Source organism: Vitis riparia, chromosome 4 (assembly GCF_004353265.1).
Source record: "Vitis riparia cultivar Riparia Gloire de Montpellier isolate 1030 chromosome 4, EGFV_Vit.rip_1.0, whole genome shotgun sequence".
NCBI classification, from domain to species: Eukaryota; Viridiplantae; Streptophyta; class Magnoliopsida; order Vitales; family Vitaceae; genus Vitis; species Vitis riparia.
Window position 1 is genome coordinate 20,149,778 of NC_048434.1, and position 18,277 is coordinate 20,168,054.

General features: G+C 39.3%; 2 protein-coding genes across 5 annotated transcripts; both read left to right on the forward strand.

Moving 5' to 3' along the window:
* Positions 1–284: 284 nt before the first annotated feature.
* Positions 285–13,933, forward strand: LOC117912301 (protein CHAPERONE-LIKE PROTEIN OF POR1, chloroplastic). 3 transcript variants are annotated; one of them, XM_034826837.1, is made up of 5 exons: positions 285–1,350; positions 1,472–1,698; positions 1,783–1,886; positions 12,823–13,267; positions 13,482–13,933. In XM_034826837.1, exons 2-5 carry the CDS (start codon positions 1,547–1,549, stop codon positions 13,630–13,632), a joined length of 852 nt encoding a protein of 283 aa, XP_034682728.1. In that variant the 5' UTR covers positions 285–1,350; positions 1,472–1,546; the 3' UTR covers positions 13,633–13,933. The 3 variants fall into 3 exon arrangements, with proteins under 3 accessions (XP_034682728.1, XP_034682729.1, XP_034682730.1); XM_034826838.1 differs by having other exon boundaries at positions 285–833; XM_034826839.1 differs by having other exon boundaries at positions 285–694.
* Positions 13,934–16,077: 2,144 nt separating this feature from the next.
* Positions 16,078–18,120, forward strand: LOC117912516 (fructose-bisphosphate aldolase 1, chloroplastic). 2 transcript variants are annotated; one of them, XM_034827119.1, is made up of 6 exons: positions 16,078–16,322; positions 16,505–16,774; positions 16,869–16,978; positions 17,077–17,167; positions 17,263–17,584; positions 17,615–17,685. In XM_034827119.1, the coding sequence occupies exons 1-6, from the start codon at positions 16,152–16,154 to the stop codon at positions 17,662–17,664; spliced, it is 1,014 nt and encodes a 337-aa protein (XP_034683010.1). In that variant the 5' UTR covers positions 16,078–16,151; the 3' UTR covers positions 17,665–17,685. The 2 variants fall into 2 exon arrangements, with proteins under 2 accessions (XP_034683010.1, XP_034683009.1); XM_034827118.1 differs by having other exon boundaries at positions 16,081–16,322; positions 17,263–17,532; positions 17,673–18,120.
* Positions 18,121–18,277: the final 157 nt, after the last annotated feature.

Below are 18,277 nucleotides of genomic sequence, written 5' to 3' on the forward strand. Positions count from 1 at the left end.
TAACATCCAAGATTACTTGGACTTGTTTGGCTACAGGCCTTGGGTTATCCTCATGGTGACTAGGGAAAAAGAGAATCCGTTTATTTTGCTCTCAGACTATTTCTAGTCCCGCCGGCTGTTACAATATATGTAAAACAGCCTCCAATCACGTCGTGACACGTTGCCTGTGCCGGTGCTTGGACCTACACTCGCTCTTGCACGTACTTTGTGGAGGCGCGCTCCTTCTGTGTCATCTGAAACCCCTGTCCTTGTTGAAAATCTTCTATCAATCAGGCAGGTTTCTCCATTTTCACTTCAATGTTGTTGAGAGTATTCTGAAGTAGAGGATAAAGCTCAATTTTGCTCTGCTTATTGTTTTTTTAGTTGTACTTCATCTATTTGGTGATTCAGAGTTCTGCTCCCCTTCGAATCCCTTGTTATTTTTGTTTTATATTTTTTTAGTTGATTTAATTTTTCCGTGTGCAAGTTAGGCTTAGGGTTTAAGCTGTGAAGATTGTGTAAGAGCTAATGGCGGTAGGGGCCCTAAACCGAATTTGAACGGATTCAGAAATAGACGTTTTGACACACCAGTTAGTAGGATGAGATGGAGTGTAGAAAGCACCAGCGAAACATGGAAATAAGGCTTTCTCAGTTCAATGCTTCTTATAGTCTATGTAATAGACTGTCGTATGATTCCTTCTTCCCTGTAAATCAGGTTCTGAAACTCAATCTCAATTGGGGTTTAATTCTCGTACACGCAGATTTCTTGACTAAGAGAGGAGCTTAGAGCAACTGAAATTTTATTGGGAGATAATCTTCCCCATTACGGAGCATTTCCATTAGCCGTACCTTTTGTATGCTCCGTTTGCTTTTTTTCCATTTTGTATATTTCGTTTTATTGCATTAGAATTTATTACTCTTTAATCAAGAAACTATCATCACCCAAGACATATATGATAAAATTCCAACGAGGAAGGCATTTCAGCATTTACTGTATAAGAACTAAAGTGTATTCAAATGCCCCTTATCAATTCATGATACAGGACATGATTACCCATCAATAACTGCCAAAAATTTACCTATGCTGAACTGTTGACATGTTTGCTAGGAGCTTGAACACCTTGTTAGTCCTCTCTCTGACTAATGACAATCTAACAACTAACTATTCCCCAACCATAAAGGGAAACACAGAGACATGTTTTCCATCCAAAATTTCCTAACAGTAGATTGTTGGAGTCATCTATCAAGTTAATTTATTGGTCTTGAATTCTTTTGATGCAATTATCAAAGTAGCATCAGTCACATTCATTGACATATTGTGCAAAAGAATGGGGATGGCATGGGCAGACCATCATTGGATCTACACAACTGGTATCTGAGACATTTCTTGATCCATGATAAATCCAAGCTTCTCAAAGTAGTTTTTTCTTTTAACTTCATAAGGATGATTTAAGTTGTTGTTAATACAATCTAATATGTTCATCTGTTACAGCCTTGAGACATTGTCCTCCCATTGTCCTCTTTTGCATGAAACTCTGGTGAGCAGTGTGACAACAGCTACCTGAGTATGGAGATGACTGTGTCTGGATTAACTGGTAGTCCCTCGAGATATTGTCTCCATGTACCTGCACAAGGGTTAGGGTCACTGAGTAGGCAAGTTTCAGCTTCTCGTAATATTGTAAAATTTGGAGAAAATATGGCGTTGCATTGTCTGAAAAGGTATAGTTTCATGACCTTCAATTATTTACCTTTCCTATGGTGGATGGACGTATCATGATTCTTCCTATTATAACAATTGTACAGAAGTTACTGGGATATTTCTACACATGGATATAGCATAAAAAAGGCTCACTTGATCAAGTGTTCAATGGGTGCTTCCTACGGTGATATGGCTGATGACCCAACTGGTACAACTTACATTCTGCTTTATTTCTGTGATTGATTGATGACTCTATAATATTTATTTCTTATTACCTCATTGGAGATTACTATTTGGTACTCGAGTGTGTTAAAATTCTATTGGAAGCATGTTTATATTAATTGAACAAGTATGCCTGTTATTTGGTGAAACTTTTGGTGGAACGAGTAAATTGCAAGAATCTTCTTGCCCTTCTTAATTTTCTTACGAGAAAGAAACTTGGAGGAGGGCATTGTAAAACATTGATGATAGCTCTTGTTTTTCCTGTAAGGCTAAGAACTTTACTTTGTTGAGGTTCGTCAAATTCTCAAATGAAGATGATGGAATTTTGAAAACTTATTATTTAGGTGCCTTTCAATTGTTGAAGTGCCAACACTTTTGAAACATGGAAGGCAACATTGTGACTTTTGTTGAAAACAAACCATTTAGAGGAAATTTTTTCAAAAACATAAAAACACTATCAAACACATTTTCCATATCATTTTTCATTTATTTTTTATGGTTGGATGCACAAGTGATGATTAGTTTCAGAAAGAGTTAAAAGGATTATAGAAGTTGGGAGCTAGGGTGGTCATTGTTGCAAACCTTTTTTGGTGTGCTAACCTATCTTACCAAAACATTCACAATATATGTAATTACATGTTGGTTGTGTTGACATTTTTGGCTATTGGAAACCCAAGCTTGCATGGCATTAGCTCAATGTGATATGAGCTTTTCAACTAGATTCAAAATCTTAGCTAAGATCAGGGTGACTCGGTTGAGTTTGGTATTTTGTTGAATCGTGAAGGGAATTGACAAACTCAAATATGATTTGATACTCTCGGGATGATACACATGATGAATTTGAGACAACTTCGAGATGCGCTCAAGTGATAGCTCAATGCCTTTTTGGAACCCTGTCCGTAGAACACCTTGGTCTGTAGCCTTAATGCAACATTTTTAGTGCTTATCCCAAAAAAAGGAGAGGCAGGTGAAGGGAAGGACTTCAGGCCAATCAGTCTTGTGGGGAGCCTTTATAAACTTCTTGCAAAAGTCCTAGCTAGCAGGCTAAAAAGAGTGGTTGACAAAGTGGTGTCAAATAGTCAGAATGCCTTTGTGCCCGTAGACGGATTCTAGATGCAGCCTTGGTAGCAAATGAGGCTATTGATTTGTGGAAGCAAAGCTCCAATGTGGGTTTAGTTTGCAAATTGGATATAGAAAAAGCTTATAATCATATAAACTAGAAGTTCCTTCTTTTGGTTTTGGAAAAGATGGGTTTTGATCCTAAATGGAGGCAGTGGATTCACTTTTGCATTTCTTCTGTGAGGTTGATAGTACTAGCTAATGATACTCCTACGAACTTCTTCTCAACTTATAAAGGTTTGAGGTAGGGGGACCCCTTTTCACCTTATCTATTTGTGTTGATTATGGAAGCCCTCAACAGGTTAGTTGCTAAGACCTAGGAGGGACGTTTCATTAGGGGCTTCAAGATTGAAGGTAAAGGGGAAGAAGGGACTCAAGTCTCACACTTATTGTTTGTAGATGACATTCTTCTTTTTTGCAAGGATAATGAAATTAGTTGAAATATTGGAAGTGCAGGAGATGACGAATGTTGATAGAGCAACTTATCTTTTTGGGTGTAAAGCAGGGAAGCTTCCTACTTATCTAGGTTTATCCTTTGGAACCCCTCACAAGTCTTGTGGTGTGTGGGATGCAATCAAAGAGAGATTGAAAAGGAAATTGGCTACATGGAAAAAATAGTACCTATCCAAAGGAGGAAGACTTGTCCTTATTAAAAGCTCTTTATAAAACCTCCCTATCTATTTTATGTCTCTTTTTGTAATCCCTAAGAAAGTGAAGAGTTCAATCTTAGAGCTAATATCTAAATAGGAAATGGTAGATGTACAAGATTTTGGTAGGACAATTGGGATAAGGAGTCTAAGTTGAAAGACGTTTACCTTACACTTTTCAGAATAACATTCCACAAAAATGCTATAGTTGCAAACTTATGGGAAAGGGAACGGGGCGAAGGTGGTTGTTGGGAGGTTCAATTTAGAAGACCCTTCCAAGATTGGGAGTTAGAGAAGGTGACCCAGTTTTTGGAGCACATTTTTCCATTAAAAGTGCAAGAAGGGGAGGACACTTTAATATGGAAAGATGATAGGAGGGGAAAATTCAATGTCAAGTCATATTGTAATCCTCTAAGGGTTGAAAATAATTTAATATTCCCAGCCAAAGAGATTTGGGGATCCCATGCTCCTCTTAGATCTCGTTTTTTTTTGTTTGAAAAGCTGTTTGGGGGAAGATCTTAATTGTAGACACGTTAATGAAGAGGGGATGGTCCATGGTTAGTAGATGTAGCATTTTTAAAGATAGTAAAGAACTAGTTGATCATATTTTGATTTATTGTGATGAGACAAGAGCTTTAGACCTTGTTGTTTTTCGGTTTGGCTTGGTGTTCTTGGCTTTAGTGAGAAACCTTCTCCTAGAATGGAAACTTAAGGGGTTAGGGAAGAAGAGAAGAGTAGTTTGACGCTTTGCTCCAATTTGCCTATTTTGGTGTATTTGGAGAGAACGCAACTGAAATACTTTCGAAGATGAAGAATTGTTAGATCAAAGTTTTAAGAATCTCTTAATCCGGTCAAAGTTTTAAGGATCTCTTCATCCGGTCACTTTTAGAGTGGTCCTAGGAATCTTTGGAATTAGAGAATCCTTTTATTTTGAATTTCTTAGATGCTCTTTATTGTGGCTAGCTTTGCACTTGTTTAGGATTTTTCTGTCTTAATTGGTGCTTGCTTTGGTATATTCTGTGTATATTGCCTGTATACGTAAGGTGCGCCTCCTCTTTTTAGCGTTTCTTAATACATGCTTTTGTTGTCTATATAAAAAAAAAAAGCCTTTATGGAACCCTTCATTGCCTTTGTATTTCTAGGTTGAGAATGAGAGAAGAGCAATGAAGAGAAGTAAGAGGTATGAAAATGAAGAATATTGAAGGAGAGATGGGAGTAGCGTACCTTTGGGATCCTCTTTGCTATTGTTGATTCACTCATCTCAAGCTTTAGTTCAAGCTGACATAGGAATGAGTATTTGTGCTGTATGGGGTATTATTTGAAGGGTCGTTGGGCTTAAATGGGCAAATGGGTATTTGGTGGGAACTTATTTGATGGGAAGTTGGATCATTAGGTGTTTGGGTTTAAATTGGCAATGGGTATATGATGAAAATTTGGCTATACGTTAAATAGGCATGCCCCTTTCATTGGCTCTCTTTTACTTTGCTTATTAAAATAACTAACTAAATAAATAAAAATAAGGAATTAAAGTTATATAAGATTTTAATTTGACTATGTTTTTTATGAGACTAATTATAATTTATTTGAATACAATTACATCATTGAGATAAATTTAATTTAGTTGTTTTTAATATAAACTAATATCAGGAAATTAATAATTACTTAATAGCAATGCTTAATCACAGGTTATAATTAATTTTAAAAATTATAATTAATTTGTTCTTGCCCTGTTTTTGTAAAATCCACATGGATCAATCATGGTCTACCACATGTCTAATATATGCCATGCGAGTTCCATTATTACACAACAATTACAAGCCATCACATGTCTTTGTATCTAATAATACATGCTCAAGACCACTCTCCACTAACATGACACATAGTGTGTCTTGTCCTTGATCTCTAATGTACGAAGGGATCCCTGTTCTCCCCATATAGCTCTTATGCCATAATGCTGCACCATTTAGACTTCGAGGCGTATCTCCAAATATATTCTTGGTTATTCGGATGCCTATGAAACATGGATGTCCACCTATGGCAAATGGTGAGGGGTCTCTCCTACGATACCCCTTTGTGAAGGTGGACACTGTGCACCCGAGAGGATTGATTGTTTCACTCCTACTACAACGAGGATGTTACCTCTAGAATATTTTGTGGCTAGATGATCTTCTACATTCCCCTTGAAGGTATTGCCCTTGACATTGCGCCCTGAAGCTAGTACGTTTGCTTGAGTCAAGAGCAAGGCTTGAGGGATCCAAAATGGACTTGACACATCTCAATAGAGAAATTGTCCATCCCACCATCGAGCATTTTGGGACTGGAACATTGGAGGTTTATGGAGGTGGGATTAACATGCATCAAACCTATCTCGACTAGAATGAGAGTTAGAGGGGACCATTGTGTCTTTGAGACATGTATCATCTTCAAGAGCTTCCCTATCATAATCAATTATTATGAGAGTTACTATTTTAGAGTACACCAAAAATGCTTCATTTCCTACCAAACAACAGGAGGATTTTCCAATGCTCCTTGGTGCTGTCCTTGATTCACTGCCACTCTCTCCAACCCCTTCTCACCTTTCACTCTACTCCACTCTCCCCTCAAATTATTGATACCTCATCGTCCTTTGTGGTTGACTTCCTACATGTAAGAACCTTAAATAAACAAAATTAAAGTTAGTATGAAATGATTAAATAAAAAAAGTTTTTAATTCTAGATCCTATCATAAACTAATCCAAACACTTGTTTTTATACTATTTAAATAATATTACATTAGTATAAGGTTATTTTATTATTATTTTTAGTCTGTTTAATTTTATTTCTTTTTCTAATAATTTTCATAATTTTTTTAAAAAAAATTCTTGAGCCCATTGCTGACCTAAGATGCTTAGATTGATGCGTCTCAGGACATCTTGAGTCAATGACTAATATTGCAACTTTGAACCATGCAACCAAGTTGAACCAACACTATGGGTTAAATATATACATTGATAAATCCTTTTTAGTTGCAATTTCCATAATCTAACCATAGTTATCATTTGCATAAATCATGTTTATTTTATCAGTTTGCCCAAGTGTTTGCATGATCGCTGAGTGAAAAACCAAGTTTTGCTTTGTATAGTGCATCTTGTCTTGTTTGCTGTGAGCGATCTTTAATTGGCCTTTGATACACAACCAAATTAATTTAAATTTAATTCCTTTCAATCTATAAGCTAGTTACCAATTCAGTCGAGTCAATTAATCAGACTTAATTATTAAATTACTTAGACAATGCTTTCCACTTTTTGTGTTAATGTGAGATGCTGCTGTAATGAAAATCAACCCACGCAATCACAGATGGATACTGAACTTACATGGAACACCTCTTCACAAGATGAAAAACCATGGTAGCCATCTCATCCATGAATAGTCCACTATATCAAGGAAATTACAAAGTGTGGTCCTAACAAATGAAGTGTTCCTCAACCAAGTCACTAATCAAAGCTCTTTGAACAATCCTTTTGCAACTTTCCTTGATCTTCCACCAGTCCACTCTCTAAAGTTTTTTTGAATAACAAAGTCTGAGACTTTATGTTGAAACCTCACCCTATAAAGGCCCTGAGGTAGTGATGGACCGATTCATTGAGGCTAGGGCTCCCGACAGGGGACTGGGCGTCAGCGGAGAGCTTGAGGGGGAGATGATAGGCTCTCAGATGGGGTCGCGTTCACCGGCCGTCAATCTCACAGAGTTCACCAACGAAGCCTTGTTGGAGGAGGCGTCCAGGTACTCAGATCAATCTTTTCGGTCTTTGTCTTTTTTGGGGAAGCGGGAAATATCTCTTCCTTCTACTCTTTCTGGTCGAGATGGGGAAAGTGCAGCCATGGCTGGGGTCTTCATTCAGAGCAGTAGCTCGGCTGAAATTGGGGGAGCAGTTATGGGTCCCTTAAGGATGATATGGGCAGATGGGAGGGAGGCCGAGGTATTGGAAATTACGGGTAGGGAAGCAGGGGTTTTCGGAGAGAAACCAGAGGGGGGTACGGATAGGATCCTCCTTGAGGATATGGAGGAGAGGGAAGAAGAGGAGGAACCTGGTTGGCAATCTAGTAGTTTGGCTAAGTTTAGTCGTTATATTGGAATGCCGACGGAGGGATTCGAAAGGGAAATTTTGTTATTACTGAAAAGAATGAAAGAAAGGAAGATTCAGAGAGGACATTTGGATGGCAGAAAAAGGAAAAAATTGAAGTCGTCAAAATTTGAAAGAGAATTGAGGAAATTGGAATGGACAGTGAACTATATTGGAGAAGGAGGAGGAGAGGAAGGGGTAAACACGTGCAGGTCTAAATGAAATTCCGTATGCTCACTTGGAATGTAAGAGGGGCCAACAATTGTGACAAGAGGAAGGTTATAAAAGCTTTGATAAAGAAGCATAAGGTGGATCTGGTTTGTCTCCAGGAAACTAAGATCCAAGACATGTCAGAGGGTATTATTCGCAGCCTAGGGGTGGGAAGATATCTTGATTGGGGGGCAGTGGACTCAAGAGGGCAGCTGGTGGTATAGTTGTGTTTTGGGACAACAGAGTATTGGACTTGGTTGATATTCAAAAAGGATTGTTTTCCATTTCCTGTATCTTTAAAAACAGTGAGGACGGCTTCATGTGGATGTTTACAGGGGTATATGGCCCGATATTGAGGAGAGAAAGGGAGAGTTTTTGGGAGGAGTTGGGGGATATTAAGGGCTCTGGAATGGGCCATGGTGTGTGGCAGGGGATTTTAATGCCATCCTAAGTCCTGAAGAGCGCAACAGAGGGGGAGCCTGAATTCGAATATGAGAAGGTTCTTAGAAATCATAGAAGACTTAGAGTTAAAGGATATGCCTTTAGTCGGGGGCCCTTTTACTTGGAACGGAGGGGTGAATAATCAGACCTTCTCAAGGCTGGATAGGTTCTTGATTAATGAGGGTTGGGACATCCACTTTGGTGACGTGAGGCAGTGTGTCCTTCCAAGACCAGTCTCCGATCACTTCCCGATTCTGCTAGATGTAGGGGGTGTAAGAAGAGGCCCCTCCCCTTTTAGATTTGAAAACATGTGGTTGAAAGTGGAAGGTGTGAAAGAGCTTATGAAGTCTTGGTGGGAGGGGGTCAGAATCAATGGATCAGCAAGTTTTATTTTGGCTGAAAAAATAAAAGTTCTGAAGGCTAATCTGAAGGAGTGGAATAGAGACTCAATTGGCAGGATTGAGCTTAGAAAAAATGTGGCGTTGGAGTAGGTGCAGTTGTGGGATGCAAAGGAGAAAATTAGAAGACTGAATTTGGAAGAGCTGGAAGCTAGGAAAGAAGCGAGGGAAGATTATAAAAAATGGGTTTTAATTGAAGAAATCAGTTGGAGGCAAAAATCTAGGGAAGTGTGGCTGAAAGAGGGGGACAGAAATACGGGTTATTTCCACAAGATGGCTAATGCTCACAGGAGGAGGAATAATGTGGACAGAATCAAGATTAATGGAGTTTGGTGCACAGAGGAGAATGGAATTAGGGAAGGGATCCTCAATGCTTTAAGTTACTGCTGTCCAGTTCGGGGGACTGGCGTCCTTCTATATCCGGGCTGCAGTTAGAGACTCTGGATCAGTTGGATGCTAGTACGTTGGAGAGCCCGTTCACGGAAGAGGAGGTGTTCAATGCATTGTTGAGTTGCAATGGGGATAAAGCTCCAGGGCCAGATGGACTCTCTATGGCTTTCTGGCAATTTGCTTGGGATTTTGTGAAGGCGGATGTGTTGTGTTTTTTCAAGGAATTCTTTGAAAATGGAAAATTTGTTAAAAGCCTAAATGCAACTTTTTTGGTTTTAATTCCAAAAAAAGTGGGAGCTGAAGATTTGGGGGACTTTAGGCCTATAAGCTTGGTGGGCAGCTTGTATAAGTGGTTGGCCAAGGTTTTAGCCAATAGGCTAAAAAAGGTGGTTGGAAAGGTGATTTCCAAGGCCCAAGGGGCGTTTGTGGAAGGAAGACAAATACTAGACGCAGTACTGATAGCCAATGAAGCCATTGATTCGACTCTGAAAAATAATGAGAGTGCCATCTTGTGCAAATTGGACATAGAGAAGGCCTATGACAATGTGGATTGGACTTTTATTCTCACAGTTATGCAGAAAATGGGTTTTAGGGAGAAATGGATCAGGTGGATTAAATGGTGCATTTCGACTGCAAGTTTTTCTGTGTTGGTCAACGGAACCCCTACAGGTTTCTTCCAAAGTTCAAAGGGATTGAGGCAGGGTGATCCCCTCTCCCCCTATCTCTTTGTTATAGCAATGGAGGTTTTTAGTGCTTTTCTCAAAAGGGCTGTAGAGGGAGGCTATTTATCGGGGTGTAGAGTCAAGGGAAGAAGTGAAGAAGGGTCCTTATATCCCATTTGTTGTTCGCCGATGATACTTTGGTGTTTTGTAAGCCGTCTCAAGACCACTTGACTTATCTTAGTTGGTTGCTTATGTGGTTCGAGGCCGCTTCGGGATTGAGAATAAATTTGGAAAAAAGTGAACTCATTCCTGTAGAAAGGGTAGAGAATATGGATGACCTTGCTTGGGAGTTTGGGTGCAAAGTGGGTAGTTTGCCGTCCACATATTTGGGGATGCCCTTGGGGGCTTCTTTCAAATCAACATCAGTTTGGGATGGAGTGGAAGATCGCTTTCGTAAGAGGCTAGGAATGTGGAAGAGGCAATACTTATCCGAAGGAGGGAGGACGACTTTAATTCGAAGCACGTTATCGAACTTACCAATCTATCTTATGTCTTTGTTGTGCCTACCAAGTGTAGTCAGATGGAGACTAGAAAAGATTCAAAGGGACTTCCTTTGGGGTGGGGGTAATTTGGAGCGAAAGCCTCATCTAGTGAGATGGGAGGTGGTGTGCTTGAGTAAGAAAAAAGGGGGCTTAGGGGTAAAAAACCTATATATTCTCAACAAGGCCCTTCTTGCTAAATGGAATTGGCGGTTTGCTAATGAGAGAGAAGCTCTATGGAATCAAGTGATTAGAGGGAAATATGGAGAAGAGAGAGAGGGTTGGCCCACTCGGGAAGTGAGAGAGGCTCATGGCTTAGGGTTGTGGAAAGGGATAAGGATGGATTGGGAATTAGTGAGCAATAGGTTGGTCTTCATTGTTGGTAATGGAAGGAGGGTGAGGTTTTGGAAGGATAAGTGGTGTGGGGATTCTCCTTTGTGTTCGTCCTTCCCGTCTCTATTTGCTCTGACTATTGAGAAGGAAGAAAGTGTGGTAGATGTTTGGGATTCCTTGGTGAGGGGGGAAGGGGGGGTTGGAATCCATGTTTTTTAAGAGCTTTCAATGATTGGGAGGTAGAGGAAGCGTCAAGTTTTATGGAGCGGTTACATCGTCACAGAATTATTGAGGAGGTGGAAGACAGGGTATCTTGGAATGAAACTAAGAGTGGTAAATTCTCGGTTAACTCTCTATACTTGGCCCTTGAAGCGGGGGGTTCGGCTCGGTTTCCTTCAAGCCTTATTTGGAATGAGAATGTGCAGCCCAAAATGAGTTTTTTTGCATGGGAGGCTACGTGGGGCAAAGCACTAACTTTGGACAAGGTGCAGAAAAGAGGATGGGCTTTGGCAAATAGATGTTTTTTGTGTCTTGAGAATGAGGAGACCATAGACCATCTCCTTTTTCATTGTTCAAGAACAAAGGTTTTATGGGATCTTCTCTTCACTGTTTTTGGGGTTTCTTGGGTGTTGCCTTCTTCTGTTAAAGAAACACTTCTAAGCTGGCATGGTTCTTTTGTGGGCAAAAAGTGTAAGAAGGTATGGAGAGCGGCTCCTCTGCACATTTTTTGAACGGTTTGGAAGGCGAGGAATTGCTTGGCTTTCAAGGATGATATATTGTCAATTCAAAGATTGAAATACTCTTTTATTCTTTCTCTTTGGGCTGAAACAAAATTGTTCATAGTTGATTGCCCTCTAACTATAGCTAATTTCATAGATTGGATGGGCTCTAATTAGGGTTGTATTTTGGGGCATTGTGTTCTTTTAGCATTTTCTTGAAGGAGGGTGTATAGGTTTGTAATTCTTGAGCCGCCTTCTTGGTGTCTCTTTCTTTCTTTAATAGAATCTCTTTTACCGATCAAAAAAAAGTCATTTCAACCTTGGAATCACTCATTGATCTGATCTGAACTTGCTTCAGATTGATTTCCCAAGAATGTTTTTTAAGTCTTCAATCTATATTGAACTCTTCTCTCAAACTTCTTACAATTGGTGACCTCAATGATGAGAAGATGAAGCCTATAAGAATTCTGACTAGATGAAGACAATCCGGATAATCATTCGATGAAGAACCAGAAAAAAGGCCCGACTCTTTCAAGAATTCTCTCTATGAAATTCTAAAATTGAGAGAACTTCCAACTTGGAGCCAGTTGACCTATTTATAGCGAAAAACCATTACTGGAATGTATTTTACACCTTTCCTAATGCATTTGAATATAAAAAACCAAATCTTGAAGCTGAAATATGAAAATCATAGCTCCCAAAATCCTTTTGCTCAGAAATGGTCAAAGTGCCACCACTTGGTGCAATCCAAGTGCTTGGTGCTCTGCAAAATTCCCAAAAGAGTAGTCCAGCATGTAAGTGCTACCTAGTAGTGCATGTAAAACGCCTGGCACTTTTTCCAGAGAGAGTACCTACTGGAAAGTGCTACTCCCAGTCACAGTAAGTGCCTGGCACTTTTCCATGTGCAATCTCAGCTCAAAAACAATTCCAAAATAAAGCTGAATTTCCACGCAACTTTCCAACCTTTTGGTGGATTGTTTTGCACACTGTTCCCATCCTTTTGAGCATCAAGTCAATACCAATTTTTCTGTCTTTGGATTTCCTCTTGAGGAACTTCCATGTATGAAGTGTGCTAAAAACCAAGCATACCCGATCTTCAGTTTTCACTGGGCATTGTCCACCAACCTTGAATTCTTGATGATGTCTTCTTTAGTGATTGGTCATGAAACTCAAGATGATATGATACAAAAGATACAAACTTAAAAGAAAAACCAACTGCCAACACTAATATACATTTACACAGAGTTCTTGTTGAGTTATGTGGCTTGTGATTTTGATTCTTAGCTATTAGGACAAATGATCATTCTTTTAGTCTCTTGAAGTTTCTTGAAGTTTCTACTTAACTGTCTACCTTTTTGAAGCTATCTTTCCTAGAATCAATATAAGAGACCCATACAAACGACTTGGTATCAGCAGGGAGGCTTCTGAAGAAGAGATCCAAGCTGCAAGGAACTTCCTGGTACAGAAATATGCTGGGCACCAGCCAAGTCTGGATGCAATTGAATCTGCCCATGACAAGATAATCATGCAGAAATTTTATGAAAGGAAGAACCCAAAAATTGACTTAAAGAAAAAGGTTAGGGAAGTAACTCAGTCCCGTGTCATGCAGGCTATCACAAGCAGGTTCCGAACTCCATCAAAAAAATTTATTATAAAAACATCCATTGCATTTGTAGTACTTGGGGTTCTTACTGTTCTCTTTCCTACGGAAGAAGGGCCGACCCTTCAGGTAGCCATTTCCCTGATCGCCACCATGTATTTGATATATGATCGGCTGAAGAGCAAAATGAGAGCTTTCTTTTATGGGTATGTGTTGTTATATCCATTTCATTATTAAATAATTCCTTTTTATTCCTATTCCCCACACACTCGCAGAATTCTCCAAAATTTAGTGAATCTTCAAATTAAACAGGTTATCGTTGACACCTGCATTGGTTTTCCCCACTGAAATAAAGTGAAAATTTCTTAATTGTTACATCAGCAGATTGTTCTTAAATAATGAATTTGTTGCTATGTTCAGGGCTGGAGCTTTTATCATCTCATGGCTATTGGGAACATTCTTGATGGTGTCTGTGGTTCCACCTATACTCAAAGGTCCAAGGAGTTTGGAAGTTTCAACTTCACTGATAACCTATGTGCTTCTCTGGGTCACTTCTACATACCTAAAATAGTGCCAGTTTCCTCTTTGAGACCCCAGTTTTGGAGTGATTAACAGGTATTCTTGGTCTGTGAGACAGTAACCAGAAGAGCAAAAAATAACTTAGGTTTCTTCCATAAGATTCTAGTGGCCTATATTCTGTTTCTGGACAGCTGATCTTTCGAAATGATTCATTTATACATGTTCCTTAATTGCTGTATTTTTTTTCCTTTCTACTGTTCTAGCATTTTTTTTTTTGAATATTTGCAAATATTGGAAATGAATTGTGACAAAAAGATTAGCTGTAAATTGGGGGAAAAAGGAAATCAGCTTCAGAGCCATGTCTACTTCAAATGCATATTAAGACCAAGACGATAGATGTGTAGGGGTGGATTGAGTGGTTACGTGAGATTTGTAATGTAGCATGTTAATCACCTGAGGTGAGAGGTGTCCTGGCAATCGGGTGGCTGAGGACTGTGCTTTTGATAGTCTTCACACTTCTGGGCCTTAGGCCTTTTGGGGGGGGGGGGGATTGTGGAACCCTGTCCACAAAGGTTCACACCACGCCTTTTGGTTCCCATGACGTGCAAGTGTGCAAGTGGATGCCTCCTCAAAATTCCTCTGTTAGTGACGAAGGAGAATACAAACAAAATTTCCTGATATTTTGGGCCAAAGCCCCATCACTGTCTATGAACCAGACGCAAACTTGAGGTGGTGAGCGCACGGTCGTTTCACGGTGACATTCGAGTTTCCAGTTCCGGGTGTCACCTTTTCTCATTCTTCTTCCATTAGTTAATGGCAGGAAAAACCATCAATCTTGCATGGTAAAAGAAAATAAAGAAAATGATAACAATCATATAACCCGAGTGGCGATCAGATCAAATTTTTTATTAGAAAAAAATAGAGGGAAAAGTACAATATTAACTGGATGTGGACGAAGTATCCTGCTTAATGATCTTTTTGGTTCCTAATACTCTCAGGGGCGAATGCTCAACAGGCCTTTGGCCAGATGCTTGACTGGAAGGGAAAGCAACATAAGTCCCTGTGTTTCCTTTTTTTCTTTGTTTTTTCCTTTAAATCAATTTGCCCTTCTTTCAGATGCTGAGCATATATATTATCAAAATGATGCTTTTAATTTTTAGTTTTAAAAATGGCTTTTGTCCAAAAATGATAATGGGATGTAAATGTATACTTGTAATTAAAGGTTTGACAGTTAAAACAGAATTTCTAAATATATTTAAAACCAGTTTGATACTTACCAAAGATAATATATATTTTTGAGTTAATTTCATACATTTCTCTCTCGAGGTTTTAACAAAATATATTTAGAACCTGTTTGATAGTAATTTTAAGAAACGTTTCTAACATTTTTAATACTTTAAAAATTTTTATCATTCAAATATTAGAAAGACTAGAAACGTTTTCTAGAATCACAACCAAACACACTGATTTAAAATTTCATTAAACTCCTTTCATTTTCTTCCCTTTTTATTAGATACTTTCACTCAATTTCCTTCTAATTCAAAATAAGGTGAATTTTTAAATCAATAAAAAATAATTATATTTAATTAAAATCTTAAAATAAGGGAGTGAAATTAGCTCCATTTACTTTTTGAAATAGTATAAAATCTCATACCTCATCCGAAAATAGATTTTTATTCTATATTTCCCCAACATGATTTATATGCACTTTTCAAACATCACGCAAAAATAGATTTTATTCCACACTGTTGATTTGTATTTTGAAGAAGTATCAACTCCTAAATGTTAACATATCATAATTTATTTTTTCTTTTATAAAAAATATTTTTAAAATATAATTCCCAAATATAAGATTTAATTAAAAAAATATCTGTCACAACTTTTACAATGCTACTATGTGGTTTGTAGCGATTAAATATCCAAAAATTTTAAAATTAATAAATGAAAAAAATACCTTTTATTATATCGAGGTAGAAATTTGACTGACAAGAAGATGCCATGCAAAGATACCATTAAGTTCTTGGGGATAGAAGAAACATATGATTTTTTTTTTAAGTATATTTATAGGAATTTTTTTTTTCACTTATTTTATTTTCAGGTTATGATGATACCCAGTTATTTTAAACTTAGTAAAAATTGCCAAAATTATTTTACCCAGGAAAATTTCTGATGTAACAAAACTTTCAGTTATGCCGGGGCATTAGAAGCTACCACATGGGCCTCCAATTCAAACTCAAAATTTACATGTACTTTTTTTCATTACGTTGCCGGTTTCCCAAGAATTCGAATTTTTCTGGTATTGCACATTGAACAAAAGGCAGCCATTAATTCCCAAACCATCGTAATCCACGGAGTAGAGCCACGTCTGCATCATGCCAAATCAGAAAGTTATCACCCACCCGGCACTGGCTCATTGGCCAATGCATCACAGCCTCAAACGAGATATCTATGGGTGGAGAGTAGGAGTATAAAACGCAGTGCAGAGGGAAATGGGAGTGTTAAAAGAGAGGAGGCAGAAGAGGGTGTTCCTGGGGAAGAGAGAAAAAGATAAGAAGATAACAAGAGTAGACCATGGCATCTGCCTCTCTTCTCAAGTCATCTCCGGTTCTCGACAAGTCGGAGTGGGTGAAGGGCCAGTCACTTCGCCAACCCTCCGTTTCCGTGGTCCGCTGCAACCCTGTTGCTCCCTCAGCGCTCACCATTCGAGCTGGCTCATACGCTGATGAGCTTGTCAAAACCGCGGTACGTCTCCCATCACTGTATGTGGATTGTTAAATTCACATCTTAATTCTTATGGCATAACCATATCATATATATATAAATATATATATGGATTTGAGAATAATTTAGACAAGGACTGTGAGAATATAAATACATACATTTGTGATATACAATTATTTGTTTACTGGGGCGGGTGAGTGTAGAAAACTATTGCCTCTCCTGGGCGTGGAATCTTGGCGATGGATGAGTCAAATGCTACCTGCGGGAAGCGTCTGGCATCAATTGGGCTAGAGAACACGGAGGCCAACCGCCAGGCTTACAGAACACTCCTGGTTACGGCACCTGGGCTTGGCAACTACATCTCAGGAGCTATCCTCTTCGAGGAGACACTCTACCAATCCACCACTGACGGGAAGAAGATGGTTGATGTGCTTGTTGAGCAGAAAATTGTGCCTGGTATTAAGGTTGACAAGGTAAGTGAACAAAGTCCAGTTACATATAGTTGATTTGATCTTAGTGAGAATGGAAAGCAGTGAGAGGTAAATAATAACGATGATTAATTTACAGGGTTTGGTTCCTCTGGTCGGTTCAAACGACGAGTCTTGGTGCCAGGGTCTAGATGGCCTCGCCTCCCGCTCTGCTGCTTACTATCAGCAGGGTGCTCGTTTCGCAAAATGGTACAAATCCCTTCTTCGGTTGCTTTCCACTATGATGCATACTCATGCTCCTTGTACCATTCATTCAGATTTTCTCTTGCTTTCTTTGACGATGACAGGCGCACGGTTGTGAGCATTCCCAACGGCCCATCTGCCCTTGCTGTGAAGGAAGCAGCCTGGGGTCTGGCTCGCTATGCTGCCATCTCTCAGGTAATTTTTAGCAAGATGTAGAGTAGTACATATAATCTCCTTTTTCATCCTTTGATGATTTATAAATTGTGAAACATCGGTGTTTGATTATGTAGGACAATGGATTGGTGCCAATCGTGGAGCCGGAGATTCTGCTTGATGGGGAACATGGGATCGACAGGACCTTTGAAGTGGCCCAGAAGGTATGGGCTGAGGTTTTCTTCTACCTTGCTGAGAACAATGTCATGTTTGAAGGTATCCTTCTCAAGCCCAGCATGGTTACTCCTGGGGCCGAGTGCAAGGACAAAGCCACACCTGAACAGGTTGCCCAATACACCCTCAAGCTCCTCAGCCGAAGAATCCCCCCAGCTGTCCCTGGAATCATGGTATGCGTCCATCCGGAGAAAATCAATCAATCAATTATTCTCTCTCTCTCTCTCTCTCTCTCTCTCTCTCTTTCTCTCTCTTCCTCATACACTCAACGACTAACTCAAATATCTAAGTCGTTAATCTTTTGATTGAGCAGTTTTTATCTGGTGGGCAATCTGAGGTGGAAGCTACCCTCAACCTGAATGCAATGAACCAAGCTCCTAACCCATGGCACGTGTCCTTCTCATACGCAAGAGCCCTTCAGAACACTTGCTTGAAGACGTGGGGAGGAAGGCCTGAGAACGTGAAGGAGGCTCAAGATACTCTTCTTCTCAGGGCAAAGGCCAACTCTCTTGCTCAGCTTGGCAAGTATACCGGCGAGGGAGAGTCTGAGGAGTCCAAGAAAGGAATGTTCGTGAAGGGTTATGTCTACTAAGCCATTCAATCTATTGCATGGATGAACCAGATAGTGGTTAAGATGCAGGGATGTGGGCAGAGGCCTTCCTCCGTTTTATGCTTAATAGCCAATGGGGACTATTTTTGTTCATAGCATGTACTTACCAAATTCTAATAAATTTCTTGCCAGTGAGATTACTATATATAAAGCCTATAATCTATTGCCATTTCAAAACTAACAGCCAGTGCAGGTAGCTGGAATCATTAGAAAGAAAAAAAAATGTAAAAAACACAATCTATAAATTTACATTGATCCTCTAAACTGCACATGGACATCATTCCTAGATTCCCAGAACCTCAACCCTT